At 40.3% G+C, this 23,816-nt stretch overlaps 2 protein-coding genes across 2 annotated transcripts; both read left to right on the top strand.

Annotated features, from left to right (window-relative positions):
• The first annotated feature begins 312 nt into the window (after positions 1 to 312).
• LOC126625289 (E4 SUMO-protein ligase PIAL2-like) lies at positions 313 to 7,130 on the top strand. The gene is made up of 16 exons (XM_050294378.1): positions 313 to 599; positions 687 to 759; positions 865 to 930; positions 1,124 to 1,189; positions 1,280 to 1,362; positions 1,812 to 1,863; positions 1,952 to 2,023; positions 2,585 to 2,652; positions 2,748 to 2,796; positions 2,899 to 2,983; positions 3,066 to 3,167; positions 3,321 to 3,372; positions 4,000 to 4,051; positions 4,802 to 4,918; positions 5,008 to 5,859; positions 6,105 to 7,130. Exons 1-16 carry the CDS (start codon positions 397 to 399, stop codon positions 6,801 to 6,803), a joined length of 2,691 nt encoding a protein of 896 aa, XP_050150335.1. The 5' UTR covers positions 313 to 396; the 3' UTR covers positions 6,804 to 7,130.
• Positions 7,131 to 13,963: 6,833 nt separating this feature from the next.
• Positions 13,964 to 22,192, top strand: LOC126626470 (uncharacterized). The gene is made up of 9 exons (XM_050295792.1): positions 13,964 to 14,285; positions 14,473 to 17,160; positions 17,246 to 17,349; positions 17,479 to 17,548; positions 18,510 to 19,319; positions 19,980 to 20,182; positions 20,726 to 20,849; positions 21,209 to 21,415; positions 21,603 to 22,192. The coding sequence occupies exons 1-9, from the start codon at positions 14,130 to 14,132 to the stop codon at positions 21,744 to 21,746; spliced, it is 4,506 nt and encodes a 1,501-aa protein (XP_050151749.1). The 5' UTR covers positions 13,964 to 14,129; the 3' UTR covers positions 21,747 to 22,192.
• The last annotated feature ends 1,624 nt before the right edge of the window (positions 22,193 to 23,816 follow it).

The raw sequence follows: 23,816 nt of genomic DNA, 5'->3' as shown, positions 1-23,816 counted from the left end.
TATTTTAACATCATTTGTAGACGAGAATTTAATAAAAAACAGTAAAATTTGGATATATGAAATTACATTATTACACATTACTTTTTTTGTATGATAGAAGATTAAGTTGTGTTTTCATCCTCTTTTAATTGACAAATATGTATCATTAATTAATAGAGTTATGAGTTTAGAAAATATGTTCGATGTAAAAAGAGATTATATGAGTTTAAATAAAATTTCATAGATATAAATTATAAGATTTACTGTGTAATGGGTCCCGCAGATTTTGTTTTACTTAGTTTTTCCACAACCTTAAGTTTTTTCTGATTTCTCCTGCAGTTTTTATAACATTTGAAAAGCCTGGAGAGAGAGGGCCGCGTGTAGGTGTGGGTGTGGTCGGTGTGTCTGTGTGAGCTAATGAGCGGAACAACGCTAACACCGCAGGCGGTAAGCAACTTAATCAGTCTGAACGTTGGAGGCGTTGGGCAGCAGCACATCTCCGCTTCCCTCGTTAACTCTTACCGAGTCGCCGCCGTCGCCGAGCGCTTGGAGGCTCACGTCAAATCTGGCTATCGCGGCGAGGCCATGGAGTTCTTCAATCTCTGCCTTTCCCTTTCGAGGTAAAAACCCTTCCCCATTCTATTCAATCCCTAATTCGATTCCTTGAATTTCCTTCCTTTGTGTGAAATTGCTTTGGCAAAATGCAGAGGCATTGACTATGCCGTTGCAAACAATGAGGTTCCGGCGATTGCTCAAGATTTATCTGGGTTGTTGAAGCAGGTAATGAACTTTTCTTCTTCGAGTTGGTGAATTCCTGGTTGCGGTTAGTTTTCCCCTTTTCTTTTTGAGTGAAAAATTTATACTTTAAACGCCTATTTTTTGTAGATATGCCAACGCAAGAGTGATAAAGTTTTGGAGGCTGCTATCATGGTGCTGATGATTTCTGTTAAGGTATAAAACCCTAATGCGATTCATTTTATCGAATAAATGCCAAAACGGGTGCTACCCATTTACCCAAGTAGCATATCCGGATTGCCCATGATCATGTTTTTATTATCCGCTTGTTGCTTCAAGCTTATTTGGTTAACTCTGAGAATTTGAATGTAAGCATGAATTTTCGAGCTGACTTTGTTTTACTTGGTAGAATGCTTGTAGGGCAGGATGGTTTTCGGATAAGGAGACTGAAGAACTTTTTTCTCTAGCTAATGAGGTTTTCTGTTAATTTGATTATTATTATTGTTATTATTATTATTATTTGTTTCATGTAAATGTTGCTGATGATTTTCTTATGCAATTATAGATAGGGAGTAGCTTCTGCAGCTTGGGGGATGTTAAAACTGGAGCTAGCTGTTCTCTTTCTGTAATAGACACAATAATGGAAAGGTGGAAACTTGTATCGTGCTTTAATTTTGTGCTTGTTACAACATATTTGTGTATACACAAATATGATATAAGTTTTATTTGCTGTTTCCTTTTAAATGATATCATCTCAACCTAATGATCCCGCACCATGCCATATTAGAATTTGGAAATTAGAGTTTAACTAAGAATAGGTAGAAAGTTTTATTAATGAAAGGATAGGATGACATGTGGCCTGGCTTTTTTGACATGTATATGCATATATATAAGCATTTAAATGCTATCTTTTCCCACATTCTAGCCATCTTCTGTTGTGATTCTCGTTGATGTTTAAATACTTCTTTAGCTCCAAGATTCAAAATATTCTTTCTTTGCTCATCCTAATAATCATGCTTTATGAAGTATCAACCATGTCTTCTGCTGAGGGTACAAATTTTACACTTTTGAAAGATCTCCTTGTGTTTGTGGTGCAGGTATTATCCAATGATGAAGATGGGCCATATACTTGCCTCTCTCGAAGTCCAGGTGGCTCTTCATTCCCTTTTTCAACTTTTTTCTTTGTAGATATCCTTTTTTTTGCGTTCGTTTTGATGTATGTTTGATTGTGTTGTAGCCTGGATATGGGGCACATGTGCTTGATTTCCATATTTCGAAGACTACACAGTATTCTCCGCAAGAAAAAATTGTAAGCATCTTCTAAAGTTAGATGCCATTTTAGTTTCAATGTTGGAGTGTTTGTAAGTACTTGAGTCTTGTAGTTTTTTTTACATGTATGCAATTCTAACATCTGTGGTCATACATCGTACACAAGCAAACACATTATACACGAAGTGATTGGTCATATCTGGTCTAATGGAGGCTTATGTCTCCTTCTAGATGCTTATTCCCCATCTTACATAGTATTGAGTGAGATGCATCTTCATATTCCATGTCTGATCTAACAACATTTAGCAGCACAAGTCCTTAATTTAGGTCTTAGCAGTTGTTAGATTTGATATGGACGGCTGATCTCATCCTCAGTGCATCCTAGTTATCCATGTCTATCTAAGAAGTATGTTGTTATTTAGCTTATTACAGAATAACTATACATATAATTTATGTCACCATAGCTTTTATTATTTGGTTATATAATTGTGGTGGTTTCTCTCCTTGTTCTAAATGTTTACTTTACACTGTTTTCCTTTAATACATGGAATTATGATTTGGAGAAGTTGTTCTGGATCTCACTCTTTCTGTTTGCCTCAAGCGATTATTTGTAGCACAAACAGATAATTTAGAGACATCTGCCTGTATTATAAGTCCGCCGCAAGTGAAGTATGACTCATTTTTCTCTCATCCTTTTAGTTTAGTTGGAGGTGTTCCTATTTTGTTGTGTAACATTGTTTTTTTTTCTTTTATTACTTCTGTAGCTTTCTGCTAAATGGAAAGGGAGTAGATAGAAGGATTAACGTTACAATGGTTTGTGTGGTTCCGCTTACTCAATAATTAAATGTGAAAGAATTTGGATTGTAACATAGTATTCATTTCGTAATAGCCTGTGCCTTTCACTTTCTTTTTCAGGATACTGGACCTCAGGTGCCTTCAATAGTGACCGGAATGCTTAAGTTTGGATCAAATCTTCTGCAAGCTGTGGGTCAGTTCAATGGTAAGCTTGGATGCAAGTCTTCACTGTCTAGTTATTGTAGTTTTCTTGTACCATATTCATCCAGCTCTGTAACTATTTTTAGGTAACTATATCATAGTGGTTGCCTTTATGAGCCTCACGCCATCACCTGAGACTCCAGCACTGAAAGATTATACTCAGCCCACTGTCTCTCCTTCAGATTCAGGTATTCTTCATGGGAAACGTCAAAAGACACTTGATCATATTTTCAATATTTACTATATATATAGATATATAAATCAGGACTTCTGCAAAGCATTAAGCTTTTTACAATGCTATAGTATGATTAAAGGGGTAATTGTCTTCGTTTAATCATTAGATCCTGATATAATAGAGGGGCCATCAAGGATTTCTCTCAATTGTCCCATAAGGTATGCCTTGACATTCGTTGCTTGTAAATTTAGTGTTGCTATATTTTTCTTATCTTATTTCTTGTATTTTTAATCTTTTACTTTGGAAATGGGTATTCCTTGGATATTTGACCTGAACTGTGTTATCAGAATTTACCTTAAGTAGAAATGTCAATGCTAAAAACTTTGTGGTATATCTGCTTATGTTTTATCAATCTGATCTGGAGAGGCTGAGTTAATTTCATATGAAGATATCGGAGGTTAAATGTTGATGCCTATTAATGTGATCTTTCTACTCCATATATTCTGAACTTCTGATTGACGAAACCTTTTTGGTTTTTGGCTGAAAGAGTGAAACAACATTTATTCTAATTTTCTTATGTTTTTGGTTTTTCATCAGTTAGGCCAGCTGCTTCTATGCTTGTTTAAGTTTTGATTTCAACAATTAAAATAGCATTTTGGTCATGCATCCTACTTTTGGTGAATAAATTTGTTATTGGGTTGAAGTGTGTTTCATATCTTGTCTATTTTTTGGTTGTTTATTTCTTTATGTTAAATGGACAAAAAATGTGAAGTTTACTAATCCTTCTGTGAGAAACTTCATTGTTATGATGCTGATTGTTACTTTTGTTTTTATCTGCAAAACAGTTATACACGTATAAAAACTCCTGTCAAAGGACATTTTTGCAAACATCTTCAGGTGAGTGCTCCATGCATCTTTTTCTCCTGTTGATGCCCTTGGTTTTAAATATTTGTTTACAAGTTCCTGCATAATCGTTAGGTAACAAGCTTTTGAGACTTGTAAAATTGTTCCTCGATTTGTATGCATTTTGCATGCATGATTGATTTTTATGAGACCTTAGGTTTTTTTATTTATTTTTTTTTTTCCAACTTGTCCACCTGCATTATATGATGTGCTGTTTTGAGGTGACATGGTTTCAGGTTTATATGTTGGAGATATTTCTTATGAGTTCAGGTTCAAATTGATATTTTTAAAATAGTACTATGACTTTTATGCTATGGGGGTTGTAAGGAAGATAGAAAAGGCTGAGTGAAAGTTTGTTCTATGTCCCACCAAAATGTTCTATAGTAGTTGAGGTTTGAAGGGGAAGTTGAGAATTAGGAGCTAGATTTGTTGTCCTTTAATCCTGAGTATTTTTTTTTTTTTTTGTTTAAACCTAACAGAGGAAAATATCATGATTTTCTACTTCCTTTCTTCTTTTCTTTTATCTTCTCTTTTACAAAATATACCAAACAAGGTGATAGATAAATAGTTTTCTTTGTAATTCAGTGTTACTTTTTCTTGAACTTGAAATTCAAATTCTGTTGAGCTTTGGGTAGTCGATGAAATTTGATGTTATTCTGTCATTGCACATGGAGTTATATTTTCTTTTAATAGTAGTCAATACAGTCTTCTAATATAATTTTCTGTGACTTATATGAGCTATAGTGTTTCGACTTCAGTAATTATGTCAATATAAATTTAAGACGACCTTCTTGGCGCTGCCCCCACTGTAATCAGTATGTCTGCTATTTGGACCTTCGCGTGGATCAAAATATGGTTAAGGCAAGTAGTTATTTATTTTTCATTCTTCCATATCTGTTTGTGTTATGTTTTTACCCAATATTGTAAAATCAGTTGACTTTCTCCCGTAGGTCCTGAGAGAGGTAGGAAAGAACGTCGCTGAAGTGATAATCTCTATGGATGGATCATGGAAAGCTGTACTGGAGAATGGTGAGGACTTAGGTCAGGCACATGATAAGACCCTTCAAAGAGAAACGTCTGAACAGGAAGAATCTACCTGTATCTCATCTGCATTTCCTATTGTTTTGGATCTTACCGAGGATGATACTGAGATGGACACTGTGAGTGCCTGTGAGACCGAAGACGTGAAGCCTCTTTGCAACACAAACGGGGTTAATCAAACTGTTCCTGCTCATCTAGAGGATGGCTTTTGGTCTGGCATTTACTTTCCTAATGGCTCGTTGACCTCCAGTATAAGGTCAGACACCCAAATGGATGGTGGTATCCTGCACTCTGGTCCTGCAAATTATTTACAGCCGCCTGTGTTGACTGATGCTATTTCTCATGTGCTTGATCGAGGAACTGAGAGCCATGTGAACACTAATCCTGTGGCATCTGCAATGCTTACTCAATATTCTTCTTCCAATAATTTGCAGTTACAACAGCCAAGTTCAAATGCTACTGTTAGCAGTGAGTATGGGAGATTTGCGAACATAGTATTACCCAGGACACCAACAGCAGTTCAGGCCCTTCCCGCCCAGACGCCAGGATTGCAGCAAAGATCAAGAACTAGTTTAAATACTCCCCCTAGTGCCTCTCTTCTTTCACAGGTTGGCCAATCTGTCACACCTACAGCAAATGGTGTCAATGCAGTATGTAGTGATATGGAAAGGCAGCAACATTTTTCTAGGGCCCGAATGAATCCACCTCAAGTGTCAAATGTCGCTCCTCACTCAATGCAACCTCCCTCACAAACAACACAGGTTAGTCCTTCCACTTTTCTTGATGTCCAGTTTGTCGTGCTGGTGGCGACCAGTATAAATGCAAGTTGGGAACCCTGAACCTCAAACTCCTGATTTTTAATGAACACTTGTCAGATTGATTGGTTGTTGGTCAAAGCATTGTAGGGACTTTTTTCGTGTGCTAATTTACGGAATTCCAATCTAAAGGATATTTTCTTGATGTCCATTTTGTCAAGCTAATGAGTTGCATTTCATTAATCTTACAGAACTGGGATTGTCATGGCCAATCTGCCCAACAGGTTGTTGGCCTTCCAGCTCCAAGTCAAATGCAGAGTGCTAATCGGACATCTGTTGGCCTTATGGAGTTCCAAAATGCACATCTGCAGCAAGCTCTTAATCCAAGGACTCCCCAGACTGTGGGTCCGTTTTCAAGCGCCAATGGATCATCTTCACATCTCTCACGGGCTCAAATCCAGCAAGGAAGTGTACGAGTTGGGACTGGTCAAACATCAAGTTCTTTAAACAACCAACAAAGGTTCATGATTGCTCAGCAGCAGCTAGCTGCTATGATGTCCAGGCAGTCTCCATCAACGCCAGATCAAAATCAATCCCCGAGAAACAGGCCAATTTTGGCGGCAAATGCTGAAGGTTTTAGGTCCGCAGCAATGGAGCAGGGCAGAAACATAGTGGGAACGGTGCAAGCAGTTTCAGGGGCTGATGGATCACCAGATTTGTCATCTGGGGAGAACTGGCGACCAACAGGTCGGATGCGTGGAAGCCTGTCGGGCCGTGCTTACTCTGCTGCTCTTAACCAGTTCATAATTCAGCCAACCCAACCAACTCCAGCTGCTCCAAGACCTCCGTCAAATCTGTCCGCTCCACCACATCTTGTTGCCGCCCAACAGACATTGATTGCAAACGGGAGCACTCAGGTTCCTCAAACAAATAATAGCCATCCACAGTAGATTCGATCTTGTCTTGAGTCGAAGGCGTATGTATTCTGCCAGGTGGTTCTTTTAGGCTGCTGTATATAAGGTAGTTGGTCAATTTTGTGTTCAGTGGTGAACCGGTAAAGCTAATTTAGGACAATGTTCTGGTTTTAGGTGATATTTAGGGCTCCGGAATTGGGCGGTTTCGACCGAAAAATGAAGAATTGGACGATTCGGGGGTCGGCTTGTGAATTTTAACATGCAGCTTCTGACTGCATTAGTTGTTGTAATGATGCTGTAGTTGACAGATTTTACTTTGGTGCTAATTATCCATGATAATTTATATCTAAACGTTCTGAGTTATGAGTCCTGAGTTATGATTGTAATAGTGATTGAACCTATTCAAAACTGAGGAGTGCCAAGTTCAGTTGCGCGTGCACGCTTTTTTGGTTTTGGCTTTTGATGGTAAGTGCGTGCGACTGACACGAATAATTGTAGCTGCATAGCAAAATTTGTACTCGAGCTGAACCTTGTGGTTCACTTCTACGTTCAAATTTGAATTCACGAATTTGAACCCACATTCGTGTAAGATGAATTTAATGTAAATTATTCTATTACTTGTTAAAGAAGATTACATTCACACTTGATGGCGCATTCACATTCACCATTGAGATGGGACAACATGATGATCTTACACCATAACTGTAGGATTACATCAAGGCTCATCCTTAAGTCCTTACCTTTTTGCGTTGGTAATGGATGAGTTAACACGACATATTCAAGATGATATTCCTTGGTGTATGCTTTTCGCAGACGATATAGTGTTGATAGATGAAACTCAGGAAGGGGTAAATGCAAAGCTTAACCTTTGGAGAGAAGTGTTGGAATCTAAAGGTCTTCGCCTAAGCCGATCAAAGACAGAATATATGGAGTGCAAGTTCAGTGCAAATGGAGGCCAAAACGAGTTAGGGGTGAGGATCGGAGATCAAGAAATACCAAAGAGCGACCGTTTTCGTTACCTAGGATCTATCTTGCAAAAGAACGGAGAATTAGATGGAGATCTCAACCATAGAATACAAGCTGGATGGATGAAGTGGAAGAGTGCATCCGGTGTGTTGTGTGACCGTCGTATGCCACTGAAGCTCAAGGGAAAATTTTATAGGACGGCAATAAGGCCGGCGATGCTGTATGGCACAGAATGTTGGGCGGTGAAACATCAACACGTACACAAAATGGGTGTAGCGGAGATGAGGATGCTTCGTTGGATGTGTGGGCACACGAGAAAGGATAAGATTAGGAATGAGGATATCCGGGGTAAAGTAGGAGTAGCCGAAATTGAAGGAAAGATGAGAGAAAATCGGTTACGGTGGTTTGGACATGTGCAAAGAAGGCCTACTGACGTTCCGATTAGAAGATGCGACTATGGGACAGAGGTTCAGGGCCGAAGGGGTAGAGGAAGACCTAGGAAAACTTTGGAAGAGACTCTAAGAAAAGACTTAGAGTACTTGGATCTAACGAAGGACATGACACAGGATCGAGCACAATGGCGTTCTAAGATTCATATAGCTGATCCCACTCAGTGACTTGGATTTTCCAAGTCTCCAACCGAGAAGTCTTCCTCACTCGGGAAATTAAGGGAACACTACCCCAACCTACATGCTCCACTCAGAAAGCTTCAACATACAAGCTTTAACAAAAGAAAATTCAAAGAACTTAGCGAAGAAGGCTTTGGTGTATTTAACACAATACGTTGAAATGAAGGAAAGCTTATTTATTGATATCCCCGATAAGCTACAAATATGTACATATACATGAGTCAAAATAAGCACACAAGAGGGAGCATTCACAAAGGTTGCTTAGGAGAAGTCTCAGCAGTCGGTAGAGCCCCAGAAAGAGAAGGCACCGGAGGGGGATCATTTGGAGCCTCAGTACTAGACAGAACCCTAGAAGGAGGAGGCATCAGAGGTTGATCATTTGGAGCTTCATTACGCGGTACAGCCCCAGAAGACGAAGGCAATAAATGCCTTTGGAACAAACCCACAAATCTCTGATGATCAAGTAAAACCTGACCATCAGTTTCCTTCATCTGGTCAAGCTTTCTCTTCATGTTTGTAGCATAGTCATGTGCGAGCCGGTGCAACTGTTTATTCTCATGCTTGAGCCCTCTAATCTCCTGTTTGAGACTCATCACTTCAGCCGCCAATGATTCAACTTGGCGGGTTCGAGCAAATAGGCGTTGGGCCATATTAGACACAGAACCTGCACATTGAACACTGAGAGCCAGCGAATCCTTAACAGCTAACTCATCAGACCGTTTGGAAAGTAGTCTGTTATCTTTGGGAGTGAGAAGGTTCCTGGCCACCACCGCAGCGGTCATATCATTCTTCATCACGGAATCCCCAACGGTAAGAGGACCAGTAGGGGAGACGAAGGATGGGCGCCATATGTTGTCTGGAGAAGGCGGGGCTGCCTCTTCAACAAGGTTCAAGTCAAAACGACGGTCGGAGGGGCCAGACATTTTCAAAGGTGTTGAAGAGAGAAGAGGTCGGACAAATCAAGATCTTAGAAGTGCAAGAATGAAGCTTCTACTGGTGGAGATTCAAGTGTGCTTTGGAACTTAATGCCAGCCCCTATAAAAATCTGCACTCGACGAAGCTTCAAAAATCGAAGAGGCGTTTGCTTTCTCAAAAGCTGGGCTGCTTAGAGATCACGAGGGTTGATCTCAGAAATCGAAGAGGCGTTTGCTTTCTCAAAAGTTGGGCTGCTCAAAGACCACGAAGGCCGATCTCAAAAATCGAAGAGGCGCTCGCTTTCTCAAAAGCTGGGCTCCCCAGAGACCACGAGGGCCGATCTCAGAAATCGAAGAGGCACCTACTTTTCCAGCCTTTTCCAGCCTTGTCAGCACCTGTCACACGCACACTCAGTTTTGCGGAAATTATGGGCATTCTGTCAAAGACTTCTGGGGAAGTAGAAAACACATGAATCTTACTGTTCAATCACCCACTTCCCACACGCAACAATAGCTCATGGGTACCACAGATAACTTTGCCAAAGTTCTCTGCCAAAGTTGAGCACGTGAAGCTTGCAGCTCCTACTACATCGCTCTGACCAAGAAGGGTAAAAGAATAGCAAAGAAACAGCACTAACAAAGTTTAGACCCATAAATTTTGAAGGTCTAGCTACCATATTATTACCCACAAGGGTAAAGGAACAGTACCACTGCTGGATAATTGGAAAGTCCCTGTGTGTCAACCTCTGTGCTTCGTGGCAAGGTAGACTAGCAAACATGCCCAACCTTTACTCATATTCGAGAAAACACTCCCAATAAGATTGCTTGCTCCAAAATCGAAGAGGCACCGTCCTCCGAATCTCGAGAGCCAGACTCCCAACATGACTACTTTCTTAAAAATCGAAGAGAGGGTAAAGGAACAGTACCATTGCTGGATAATTGGAAAGTCCCTGTGTGTCAACCTCTGTGCTTCGTGGCAAGGTAGACTAGCAAACATGCCCAACCTTTACTCACATTCGAGAAAACACTCCCAACAAGATTGCTTGCTCCAAAATCGAAGAGGCACCGCCCTCCGAATCTCGAGTGCCAGACTCCCAACATGATTACTTTCTCAAAAATCGAAGAGACACTGCTCCCCGAATCTCGAGAGCCAGACCCCCAGCATGATTGCTTTCTCAAAAATCGATGAGGCATCGTTCTCCGAATCAATCGAAGAGGCGCTCGCTTTCTCAAGAGCTGGGCTGCTCAGAGACCACGAGGGCCGATCTCAGAAATCGAAGAGGCACCTACTTTTCTAGCCTTGTCAGCACCTGTCACACGCACACTCAGCTTTGCAGAAATTATGGGCATTCTGTCGAAGACTTCTGGTGAAGTAGAAAGCACATGAATCTTACTGTTCAATTACCCACTTCCCACACGCAACAATAGCTCATGGGTACCACAAATAACTTTGCCAAAGTTCTCTGCCAAAGTTGAGCACGTGAAGCTTGCAGCTCCCACTACATCGCTCTGACCAAGAAAGGTAAAAGAATAGCAAAGAAACAGCACTAACAAAAGTTTAGACACATAAATTTTGAAGGTCTAGCTACCATATTATTACCCACAACTGTAAAGGAACAGTACCACTGCTGGATAATTGGAAAGTCCCTGTGTGTCAACCTCTGTGCTTCGTGGCAAGGTAGACTAGCAAACATGCCCAACCTTTACTCACTTTCGAGAAAACACTCCCAATAAGATTGCTTGCTCCAAAATCGAAGAGGCACCGTCCTCCGAATCTCGAGAGCCAGACTCCCAACATGACTACTTTCTCAAAATCGAAGAGAGGGTAAAGGAACAGTACCATTGCTGGATAATTGGAAAGTCCCTGTGTGTCAACCTTTGTGCTTCGTGGCAAGGTAGACTAGCAAACATGCCCAACCTTTACTCACATTCGAGACAACACTCCCAACAAGATTGCTTGCTCCAAAATCGAAGAGGCACCGCCCTCCGAATCTCGAGAGCCAGACTCCCAACATGATTACTTCCTCAAAAATCGAAGAGACACTGCTCTCCGAATCTCGAGAGTCATACCCCCAGCATGATTGCTTTCTCAAAAATCGAAGAGGCATCGTTCTCCGAATCTCGAGAGCCAGATACCACAGACCACTTTTTCAAAGTGCTCTGACAGAGTTAAAACATGTGAAACTGGCAGCTCCCACTACCGTGCTATGACCAAGCAGGGTAAAGGAATAGCATTACTACTTGTTGTTAGGGAGACTCCTATATATGTCGACCTCCATCCCCAACGGACAGGCAGACCTGCAAAAATGCTCAACCCTTCATCATATCGGAGAGGGCACTCCCAACGAAGCCTTTCGAAATATTCAGCTTTCTTTCCCCCCGATAATACCTTTGCAAACAAGCTATACTAGAGCAAGAATATCTCATATCATCAGGGTTAAAAGCAAGAGTATCCCATATCATGCTTTTTCCCTGTCTTTTCTTTTGGCCTTGTTTTTACCTGCAAGACAAGGAGAAAGAGAGCAATCAGTCAGCACTTGGAATCAAGCTTCCAGCCAGGAACTGACTGCCTGGAACCCCTTACCTGATTACTTACCTGGCATTGCTCTCGAGTACTCATCTTCAACATCTTATGTTTCCAGGGAAGATTCCGCATCTGCTTGAGGAACAGATAGGGCAAGTGCGAAGGATACACGGAAGCATGTGGAGACAAGCGTAACAGCACACGTGCCGATACATTCATTACTCTGTCAAAAGCAAAAGTATCCCATATCAGCAGGGTGGAACGTACTCTAGATTTGATGGACTTGTTTTGACCCTCAAATTCTTCAGTCGGCCTTATACTCTGGAGGAAACCAGAAAACCCTCCAGCTCAGTTCAAGAATAAGCCTGTGGAAAGTTACTTCTTCAAAAGCAAAAGTATCTCATATCATCTCTTCTCATTTTTCTTCTCTTTATCCTTCATGCTGCTGCAAGATGGGGAGAAGGTGAACAATCAGTCGGAGCTCTGATTGCTTACCTTGTCTGTCACCTCTTTCAGCAGACCCCCTAGCTCGGCGACTTGGGGGACTCCTACTACATGGTTTGTATCGCGCTTGACCAAGCCTGAAACTACAAGTAAGCTTCAAGTGAAATTGATACATTACCTTGTGCATCTCCACCAGTTAAAGATACCACCCCTGGATGGAGGAAGAGTACTTCCAGAGAAGATGCCACATCTACCTATGAGACAGATAAGGCAAGTCAAGACGACACCACACTCCGATACTTAGAAGTTTCGTGATTACGAGATCATTCTCCCACAATATTTCCTAATGTCATTTGTACTAAATCATTCACTTGTACTCACTAAATGAGAGCTTGAACCTATGTACTTGTGTAAACCCTTCACAATTAATGAGAACTCTTCTATTCCGTGGACGTAGCCAATCTGGGTGAACCACGTACATCTTGTGTTTGCTTTCCTATCTCTATCCATTTATATACTTATCCACACTAATGACCGGAGCAATCTAACGAAGATCACAAAAAGCGATCGTTTTCGCTACCTAGGATCTATCTTGCAAAAGAACGGAGAATTAGATGGAGATCTTAACCATAGAATACGAGCTGGATGGAAAGAGTGCATCCGGCGTGTTGTGTGACCGTCGTAGGCCACTGAAGCTCAAGGGAAAATTTTATAGGACGGCAATAAGGCTAGCGATGTTGTATGGCACAGAATGTTGGGTGGTGAAGCATCAACACGTACACAAAATGGGTGTAGCGGAGATGAGGATGCTTCGTGGGATGTGTGGGCACACGAGAAAGGATAAGATTGGGAATGAGGATATCCGAGGTAAAGTAGGAGTAGCCGAAATTGTAGGAAATATGAGAGAAAATCGGCTCCGGTGATTTTGAACATGTGCAAAGAAGGCCGACTGACGCTCCGGTTCGAAGATGTGACTACGGGACAGAGGTTCAGGGCCGAAGGGGTAGAGGAAGACCTAGGACAACTTTGGAAGAGACTCTAAGAAAAGACTTAGAGTACTTGGATCTAACGGAGGACATGACACAAAACCGAGCGCAATGGCGTTCTAGGATTCATATAGCCGACCCCACTTAGTGGGAAAAGGCTTTGTTGTTGTTGTTGTTGTTGTTGTTGATTAATATGTCGTTAATGTTAGAGCGAGCAATATGTCAAAATTTGACCGATACACGTTGTCACTATAGGAATTTTGATCAATTCAGATTTGTAAATGTTATAAATATGAAAAACATTAGAGAGATAATTTTTACTAGAGACAGGAGAGAAGCAGGTGCAAGATATTACAATGTTTAGTTTTGTAACTATAACACAAAGACCACAGGAAAAAGAAGAAGGGACGGATACTGATATTATTGCTTTCACTTCTCTTTTTTTCTTTGCTGTGTATTGTAATCACACATAGAGTGTTCTTTATATAGAGCCACATCCGTGACAAACCAAAAAGTAAAATGATTACACTTTTTGAAAACTTCACATAATAACGAACTACCGAGGCCTTTTTGCAAAACATAACATAATAACAATTACATTACTGTGGACATTTATTATCACAATTTTACAACAGTAAAATCATTGTAATCACCCAATCTCCCAAATAACTTCTCCGAAAATCTGTCAAAAGAAGAAGACGAATTTTTTTTTTTTTGAAAATGATAGATATACGACATGTCGTTTTCTACGCTTGAGTCTTCGAGTCCGTGAGAAGCAGAGCGCCCGTCGATGATCGCACTCTTCTGATAACTTTCTCCCTACTCGGCCTACTCAGCCACGAGCCACCACAAACGACGGCGTTTCGAATGTGATCTGACTCCCTCCGGCATACTGAGTCATGAAGTGCCGATCCGTTGCTTGCATATGGTCAGGCACGCCTCCATCTCACCGCGTGACCGCCGCGGCGGCGCTCAACCAACCCCCTACGCTCTACACCGGCGGATCCGACGGCTCCATCATCTGGTGGAACCTCCGTTCCACCGATTCCAACTCGGTACTTTCACTCGCCCACCACTTGTTTGTTATATTTCCTTGAATTACATTTCGCCTTGGTTAATCGTTTGCTTAGTTTAATCTGCTAAACAAGAATTTTTTAGCTGAATTATGCAAATTATAGAGTTTTTATAATTATGACACTGTTTAGAATGCGTTTGAGTAAATGAAATTCGTATTCGGGACAGGAAATTGTGCCGGTAGCTATGTTGTGTGGGCATGCTGCTCCCATAGCCGACCTCGGCATTTGTGATCCACTTGTAGTTTCGGGGAGTGAGCGGAGAGGCTCTTTAAGTGACGTTGAGGTGAGCTCGAGCTCCTATAGTCATGGCGCGTTAATCAGTGCATGTGTTGATGGAATGTTGTGTGTGTGGAGTAGAAGCAGTGGGCATTGTAGGCGTAGAAGGAAGTTACCACCTTGGGTTGGCAGCCCGTCCATGGTTCGGACATTGCCATCGAATCCGCGTTATGTATGTGTTGGTTGCTGTTTTGTTGATACTGTGCATTTGTTGGACCATGATTCGGTTGAATCAAGTGAAGCAGGGGATGTTTTGGGGGATAGAGAGTCTCAGCATAAGAGACCCCCCAAATGCACTGTGGTTATTGTTGACTCCTATACTCTTACCATTGTCCAAACGCTTTTTCATGGAAACTTGTCTATTGGGTCATTGAAGTTTATGGACGTAGTTTCAGCAACCGAGGATCAGGAGAAGGATTCTGTAGTGATGGCGGATTCATTTGGTCGGCTACAGTTGGTTTCAATACCTAAGGACCTACACCAAGATAGGGAGGGTGGGGCTGGTTTGCATACAAGTTCTCAGTTGGAAATGACTGTTTGTGCAGAGGGGTTAAGCGAGGGGGGACATGTAATGTCTATTGCAACCTCTGGAAATATTATTGCTTTTGTGTTAAAAAGTTGTTGCATATTTAGACTATTGCCCAGTGGCACTACAATTGGAGATGTTTCATTTGTGGACAACCTCCTTTGTGGAGAAAGTAATTCCACTCAAGCACATATGGTGGGAGGAATGTTTCTTGAAATTGAAAACGTTGGAAACTTGCCAAATACCCAAGAATGCAACGAAAAATTTTCAAGAAAATTTACTGTTTGGAATAACAAAGGTCACTCAATTGTTTACTTGGTATCCTATTCCAAAGATATGTTTAACTGCGAGCCTCTTTGTGAGATCCCTGCTGCCTCTCATCCTCTTGATGTGAGACTATCAATTCGTTTCATTCCATTGGCCAATTATGTTCTTCGTATTGAATCACTTTGCTTTAGTTCTGAAGAACCTTTACAGTGGAAACCCCATGTTACAATCTGGTCTGCATGTCGGGCGCACGATGACCACAGGAATTTGGGTTTATGGTTCAAGTTGCACGGAGCAGGTGTTGACTGGAATACAAATTTTACCTCAAGTAATGAATCTGAGGACCCAGGTGACGTGGAGACCAAACTACCATCTTCAAAATCTTTTGTTTCTAGCTCAGGAAGTGTAAATAGTGTAGATAATGGCAATCTTGGTTTACTTAGTAAGAGAGGAGTTGTGTCTTCTTCCATGGTTATTTCTGAAACATTATTTGCTCCTTACGCTGTTGTTTATGGCTTCTTTAGTGGAGAAATAGAGGTTGTTCGCTTTGATTTGTTTGAGGGCCTAGTTCCTCTTGGTGGGAGTTCACATGATGGTGAGGTGAAGCCACAAATATCCAGACAGCTTTTTTCAGGGCACACTGGTGCTGTACTCTGTTTGGCAGCACATAGGATGGTGGGTTTTGCCAAAGGGTGGAGTTTCAATCAAGTTTTGGTGTCTGGAAGCATGGATTGCACGGTTCGCATATGGGATCTTGAAACTGGAAATCTCATCACAGTCATGCACCAACATGTGTGTCCAGTGCGCCAAATAATTCTTCCCCCAGCTCATACCTACCGTCCTTGGAGTGATTGTTTTCTCTCAGTTGGGGAGGATTCATGTGTTGCACTAGCTTCTCTCGAGACATTGCGAGTAGAGAGAATTTTTTCCGGACATCCCAGCTATCCTGCAAAAGTTGTATGGGATGGTGGAAGAGGTTATATTGCATGCTTGTGCCGAAACTATTCAGGAACTGATGCTGTTGATATTTTGTACATTTGGGACGTAAAGACAGGTGCTCGAGAGCGGGTCCTCCGAGGGACAGCATCTCATTCAATGTTTGACCATTTTTGTAAAGGCATCAGCATAAATTCCACATCTGGTAGTGTATTGAATGTGAATACCTCAGTTTCCTCACTGCTTCTTCCAGTCATTGAAGAAGGGATCTCTACTCACACTCATCTGAATAATTCAGACAAATTGGCCACTTCCTCAAATTTGGTGCCTGGTACTGTGGTTGAGTCCAATACTTCCAGAGTTAGTAGTGCTGAAAAACTATTTCCATCTCATCCAACGACCCTTCAAGGCAGCAAGCATCCGATCAAGTGCTCTTGCCCTTTTCCTGGAATTGCTGCTCTGAGTTTTGACCTTGCATCATTAGTGTTTCCTTATCACAAGGATGACTTGATGGCAAGTGGGAATAACAAGAAAGAGCTTAACCATGTGAAGGGGAAGGCATCAGAGACACCAAGTCCCCACAACATTCCTGTAGCGAATGGTTCTGGTGTGCACGGGGCCTCGAATGACACTGCAGAAGAGAACGTATGGATTAAAACGCTTGAAGATCGTTTACTTCGATTTAGCTTGGCATTTTTACACTTATGGAATGTGGATTCTGAGCTCGATAACATGCTTATAACTGACATGAAGCTGAAGAGACCAGATAACTTTTTTGTAGCTTCTGGTTTTCAAGGAGACAAAGGGTCTTTGACATTGGCATTTCCTAATTTGAGTGCAAATCTTGAGGTACTTTTGAAGAACTGCACTGATTGTTGAGACATGTTTTCTTATTTGGCACCTTTTAAACTTTCTATTGAAAACAATATTTCAGCTTTGGAGAATGTCGTCAGAGTTTTGTGCAATGAGGTCACTCACAATGGTTTCCCTTGCTCAACGCATGATTAGCTTGTCACACACTAGTTCAAATGACAGCAGGTGATCCAAAAATATGTTTTCTGCATGTGAAGTGTAATGGTCTATTCTTTTTTTACTTCTTTGGCTGCACCCAAAATCATGTAAACATGCTGTAATTGCGTCTTTCTTGTCTGATATTTTTTTTGGCAGTTCTCTAGCAGCATTTTATACTAGGAATTTTGCAGATAAAGTTCCAGACACAAAGCCACCTTTACTCCAGGTTGGTATCTTCTGCTATGGTGCCGATTGTTCTGAATGTAAATGCTTAATGCTTATATTTCATTTCCCTTATCCCATTACTGGGGCAAAGGATATGCTTCTAAACTTAGTTGAAACTTTTGCTTTAAATCAATCCCCTTCCTTTCGTTTTCCAGAATAACGGTTTTGAGAATGAGGTCAGTGTAAATCACGAAGTTCAGTAATTACTCGTAAAATTTTCTTTACTTGGTAATGATTTCCCATAGTTGAGTAATCTTACCCACACATAATGTCCAAAAAATGTGGTCAGGGTAAAGCACATGGTTTACTAGACTCACCACCTAAGGATATAACAGTTATAGGGCTCGTTAAGAAGTGTTTTTATAATGACTGAAGGGCCTTTTGGTGAAAGGTTTTTTGGGTTCCAAAAGCACTTGGAGTGCATTTTGGAAGAAGCACCAGTTATGTGCTTCTTCCAGCAAGCACTTCTAAGTGATTTTTCAGGATTCACTTGCATTATTACTAAAGATTGGTTTCAAAAGAACTTTCATCAAAAGCGCTTTCAGTCATTGTAGAAGCTCCTCCAAACACACCCATAAATACTCAAGCTGCATTTAGTGATGTATATTCCTAATATAAATATTGGGTGAGTTTTTCTGTTTTAGATTTTCTTTTTTTCCTGGTTGTTTTACCAAAGGGTACAGAGCAGTCGGTTTCTTTCAAACAATTGACATTAAAGTTTTAGAAATTTATGGAACTATCAGTTTTGCCCCCCACCCCCCCCCCCCCCCCCCCCCCCCCCCCCATATATCCACAGAATTTCTGCTGTCCTTTTGCAACTGAGAAATACATGTTAAATGCAGAAGGTATGGTCGACGAACTTTTGATGCCCATTTGATTAACCTTCTTGTTTTATTATTCAGCAGCAACCTGGTACCTATCTTGTTTTTGGTTAACCTTTTATGCACACTCTTGTTTTTCAGCTTTTGGTGAGTTTCTGGCAAGATGAAAGTGAACATGTACGTATGGCTGCACGCTCTCTATTCCACTGTGCTGCTTCACGAGCGATTCCAGTACCACTGTGTAGTAAAAAAGAAAGTGGCTTCGCAAATCTGAGTGCTCTATGTGGACTTGGAGAGAATGGGCATGTAAATTCACATGTAGAAGAAACATTGGCTAAGAAATTGTATTCCGAACAGCTGCCAGAACCACAAGGGATTTCTAAGGTTGAAGAATTTAATATTCTTGCATGGCTAGAATCATTTGAGATGCAAGATTGGATTTCTTGTGTTGGGGGGACAAGCCAAGATGCGATGACATCTCATATTATTGTTGCAGCGGCTTTGGCTATTTGGTACCCTAGTCTTGTAAAGCCATGTCTTGCCATGCTTGTTGTTCACCCATTAGTGAAGCTGGTTATGGCAATGAATGAGAAATATAGTTCCACTGCAGCAGAACTCCTTGCTGAAGGTATGGAGAGTACATGGAAACAGTGCATTAGTTCAGAAATACCTCGTCTGATTGGGGATATATATTTCCAGATAGAGTGTGTAAGTGGTCCATCTGCAAACTCAGCCTCACAAAATTTGGCTGTACCGGTTGGCCTTCGAGAGATATTGGTTGGTGTTCTTCTACCAAGTTTAGCTGTGGCTGATGTCCCGGGGTTTTTAACTGTTATGGAAAGCCAAATCTGGTCTACTGCATCTGATTCCCCTGTTCATCTAGTATCTCTTATGACTTTGATCAGGGTTGTGCGTAATTCTCCAAGATACTTGGCTCAATACCTTGATAAGGTTTGTGTTGCCAATTTTAATGGGCAAGACAGTCCATCTTCAATTTCAACAGCAATTCTAACAGTCTTAACTACAGGAAAATAATAGAAAATAATCTAATTGAGCACCATAAGGATACATGGATCACACCATCCATGTATGTTGAGTCGGAGATAAATGGCCTTTATGATTGTCTTAGATTTAGCACAATGGGTATGACCAGAGGATGGCGGGATATTGAAAGTATTTATAAAGTGCTCGCATCCTTTTCCCTTTTCTCGATGATTAAACCTAAGTCATAGGTGATTAGTCATGGTCCAGTTTATCTTTATTCCAGTTTAATAGGTTTATTTTGGTTACAAATGTAATCACACCTGTTGAATAAAGAAGTTCATATTCTCCTTTTCTGTCAAATAACCAACTTAAATGTCATTGTCAATAAATGGTTTCATATCTCATCATGCATATGAAAACTGTGTTTAGTTGTCTTATGAACAAACCTTCTTTTGGAGTCTTGATTTCTTTCTTATGCAATTGGAAATAATATAGCTGGAAAGAAATGGGAAGGGATCTGTATATTGGGATAAGGTGGCTCTGTCTTTCTATTTTAATTAGTTTGTGATTCTCATGCTTTTATGCTTCATTTGTCAAATTTTATATGACAGTGGGACATATTTGCAGGTAATTGACTTCATTTTACAAACTGTGGACCCGAGCAACTCAGTCATGCGCAAAACTTGCTTTCAAATTTCAATGACTGCATTAAGGGAAGTTGTACGTGCATTCCCAATGGTAGCTCTAAATGATACATGGACCAAATTGGCCGTTGGGGATGTGATTGGAGAGAGAAACAATGCTAGTATTCGGGTTTATGACATGCAAAGGTATTTAAAGATAGAATTATATAGTTAAGAAAAAGCCTCAAAGAAACTTGTGTGACATTCCCTTCATCTATGTTACTTTAGCTTTGGCAGTTGGGGTTGGGCCGGTCTCTTGGCCAAATGCACACATACATATACATGTGTTTGTGTGCAAGTGCAAGTTTGTGCGTCATATGTGATTATGTAACATATACAACAACAACAACAAAGCCTTATCCCACTAAGTGGGGTGGGCTATATGAATCCTAGAACGCCACTGCGCTCGGTTTTGTGTCATGTCTTTCGTTAAATCCAAGTAGTCCAAGTCTTTTCTTAAGAGTCTCTTTCCAAATCTTTTCTTAGGTAACATATGAAGGCTATAAATAATCGAAGAATTTATTAGTACGTGCAAGAGCCTTGTAATAGCTATATTTATATAAATTTTCAACCTATTTTTGGGGTTGTGCACTTATCTCTTTAAGCAGAATATATGAACATATTTGATGTTTTTGCCTTTCGATTTTGTGCTGGCTTACTTCAATTTTGTGTATGGTTTTTTCAATGTAGTGTTATGAAGATAAAAGTTTTGGATGCAAGTGGACCTCCCGGACTTCCAAATTTGCTTGCACCCAGTTCAGAAATGATGATAGTTACCGCCATTTCAGCTTTGGGCTTTTCCCCGGATGGAGAGGTACATTGTGTTAATTGAAAAGTAATGTTTTTTCCTCAGCTATTAATCAATGCCCTTATTATCGGCCTGGTACATGTTAGACTATGCTTCGAACATTACACTGGCTCCTCAGGTCATGACCTATCATTTTCTTTATTTCATATCATTGAATACTAAGCAGTATGATTTTAAAAGATTTGGTCAAAGCAATTATTAACCTACTTTAGTCAAGTAAATCAATTTTCATTATTTATTTTTTACTATTGATAATTAACCATATTGCGTTTGGTTGGAGTCATGTGGAACCATTTAGCATATCTATACACAAGGACGAGGATGTTCAATTGTGTTTTCTACTATAATAACATATCCAATTGCAGGGGCTGGTTGCTTTCTCTGAGCATGGATTAATGATCAGATGGTGGTCATTGGGATCGGCGTGGTGGGAGAAACTGAGTCGGAACTTAGTTCCTGTCCAGTGCACAAAATTGATCTTTGTTCCTCCCTGGGAGGGATTCTCACCTAATTCTTCTAGGTCAAGCATAATGGCAAGCATTATGGGACATGATAGGCCTGCCAATATTCAGGTAACTCTCCTACGTGGAACGTAAATGATATTTCTGCGTTGTGTTAAATTCGATTTTCCCTCTCACATTTACATTTGTTACCATCTCTCTTGAGGCATTTATCTATTTCTGTTTGACCATGTGAACTCTCCAAATATTTCTTCTGCAAAACTGCTTGTTTTACCGTCCCTTTTCTGTTGGGTGGTAGGAAAGCGCAAAGGGTTTGAGTCAGGCGGACAATATGAAACTATTGATTCACAATCTTGACCTCTCCTATCGATTAGAATGGGTTGGTGCACGGAAAGTACTTCTTACTAGGCATGGCCATGAGTTGGCCAGTTTCCCCTTGTAAGCATCTTCTCGAATTTAAATGGACACGATTGAGGAAGTCTTGTCCATGAAAGTTCAAAGTTGGCATCCGTTGGTTGCGTATTTTCAGCACCAGTTGTCTCAGTGAGAAATAAGTTTTTTAAGCTGACTGATGGATACAAATAGTTATCTGCCTTGACGTCGTCGTCATTCTGCTCACAGTTAATTCAAAGCTCTATGACAATGAAGGTTTCTTACTCGTGCCTGCATCGATAATGCGAAGCTTGTAAAACCTGTTACACCGTTTTCCAGCAACTTAGATTTGTTTAGGCCATGTTGTATCATTTTATTCATATTAATTTTTTGGGTACAAGGGGAAGAGAAGCGCGATTACTCGGAAAGTGTTTTCGGGTTAGGTTTAGGAGATCTTCCATGTACAGATTACTGTGACCCAGGTTTCGGATTTATTAGCCCAGCCCATTTCAGAGATGTTTTCATCGTGCCCTAGCTCGATTCCCTCCAAAGGGCTTGAAGAAACACAAAGCCTAAAGCCTCATATGTGTGCACATGGTCTCTACAATAAAAAATAAAACAAAAAAAAAATGAAAAAATTATATTCACTCACGGTTCGATCTCTATTCAATAATCGGTGACCATTTAACTTTTGTTATTATATTTTTTTCGTCCACTGTTGAATTAAGATCAAACACCGAGTGACCGCAACCGCAGGTATCCTGGACCAAGAGAAACAAGACTCATGTAATGTATCTGAAATGAGTAGTTAGGATTGAGAATGTCTATATGAATTTTACAACATACATTCCATAATGAGATGAACCGGTAGCTTTCCATATACATACAAAGTCCTCCCATAATCGTTGCAAATATAATTGGATATGACTATATAGAAAGAAGCGTGTGCATGTACTTGTACATGCTTAGTTGTATCATTAAAAGATCCATGCGTGTGTTCTCTGAATATCGATCTATGGTATTTTGTCCTATAGCATATTGCCTACCTACGTACTCAAATTCTATCTCACAATTTCGCCCTCTTTAAGCAATAATAGCATCTTAATTTTTCTTGTCTCCAACCATAAAGAGTTAAGTATTAGTTTCTTTATATTTTCATTACCTTTTAGTGACGGACTCTCCACGGAAAGGAAATGCCCTAGTGTGGTCACTTCTTAGCCATTATTGGGGCTGATTTGAGTCCTAAATATGCTCATTTGCAAAAGGATAGTATTAGGGAAACCAAAATTTTAAATTAAAGTTTGTAAACCAACTGATGTAGATGTTGATGATTTGATTATTAATTAAATGTTGATTATCGTGCTTATTTCTCATTGATGACATATCATTTGATTTGTAAATTTGGTTTGAAATTTTGATCCCCTAGCATTATGCTTTGCAAAATACCCTTGAAGGCTGTTTCTTTTCAATTTTACTGCTAATATTGTCCAAATACCTTTAGTTGTAGATGGCCTCATCCTCCAATTGATTTAACCCTCTACCTAATTCGCTTTGCCACTCAAACTAGTTTAGGTATGGGGCGTTGGGTGTAGAAAGAGAAGGGTACACGTAACTGCTTAACAAAGTAATACACGTATTAACCTGCATTATTATAAGCAGCCCTAGCAGCCTACAAAAGTTAACTATTTCAATATCTAAATACTCCTGTCGTCAATAATTCTCCTTGACTTGACCTTCCAATTATTTATAGGGCTTTTCATATGTAAATTCTTGATTTTTTGGGTTATCACATGTAAATTCTTGATAACATTACACTATACAAAAAAAATACTTTAAACTCAATATGTAGTTTAGAAAAAAGGAAGAGATTTCTCCGACTATTTTTCTCTTCCTGCACACCTTGGTTTATTCTAGGCTCTGGCATGAATAAATCATATTAGAACAATGGACATAAAAAACAAAAAGTGTGCAAAAGGATAAGGGAAGGGATACAGAAATCATTTCTCTTAAAAAAAAAAAAATAACTCAACTAACTTAATAACGGGGCAGGATTCCGCAATGAAAAATTATTAAAGCATGACAAGTGGAGAGATGGGAGAGTTTCCATTCGGTTGAGCTCTTCAAGTGTTTTTGTATAGAA

This window comes from Malus sylvestris, chromosome 6, assembly GCF_916048215.2.
Source record: "Malus sylvestris chromosome 6, drMalSylv7.2, whole genome shotgun sequence".
NCBI lineage: Eukaryota > Viridiplantae > Streptophyta > Magnoliopsida > Rosales > Rosaceae > Malus > Malus sylvestris.
This window is presented reverse-complemented; position numbering and strand designations above follow the sequence as displayed.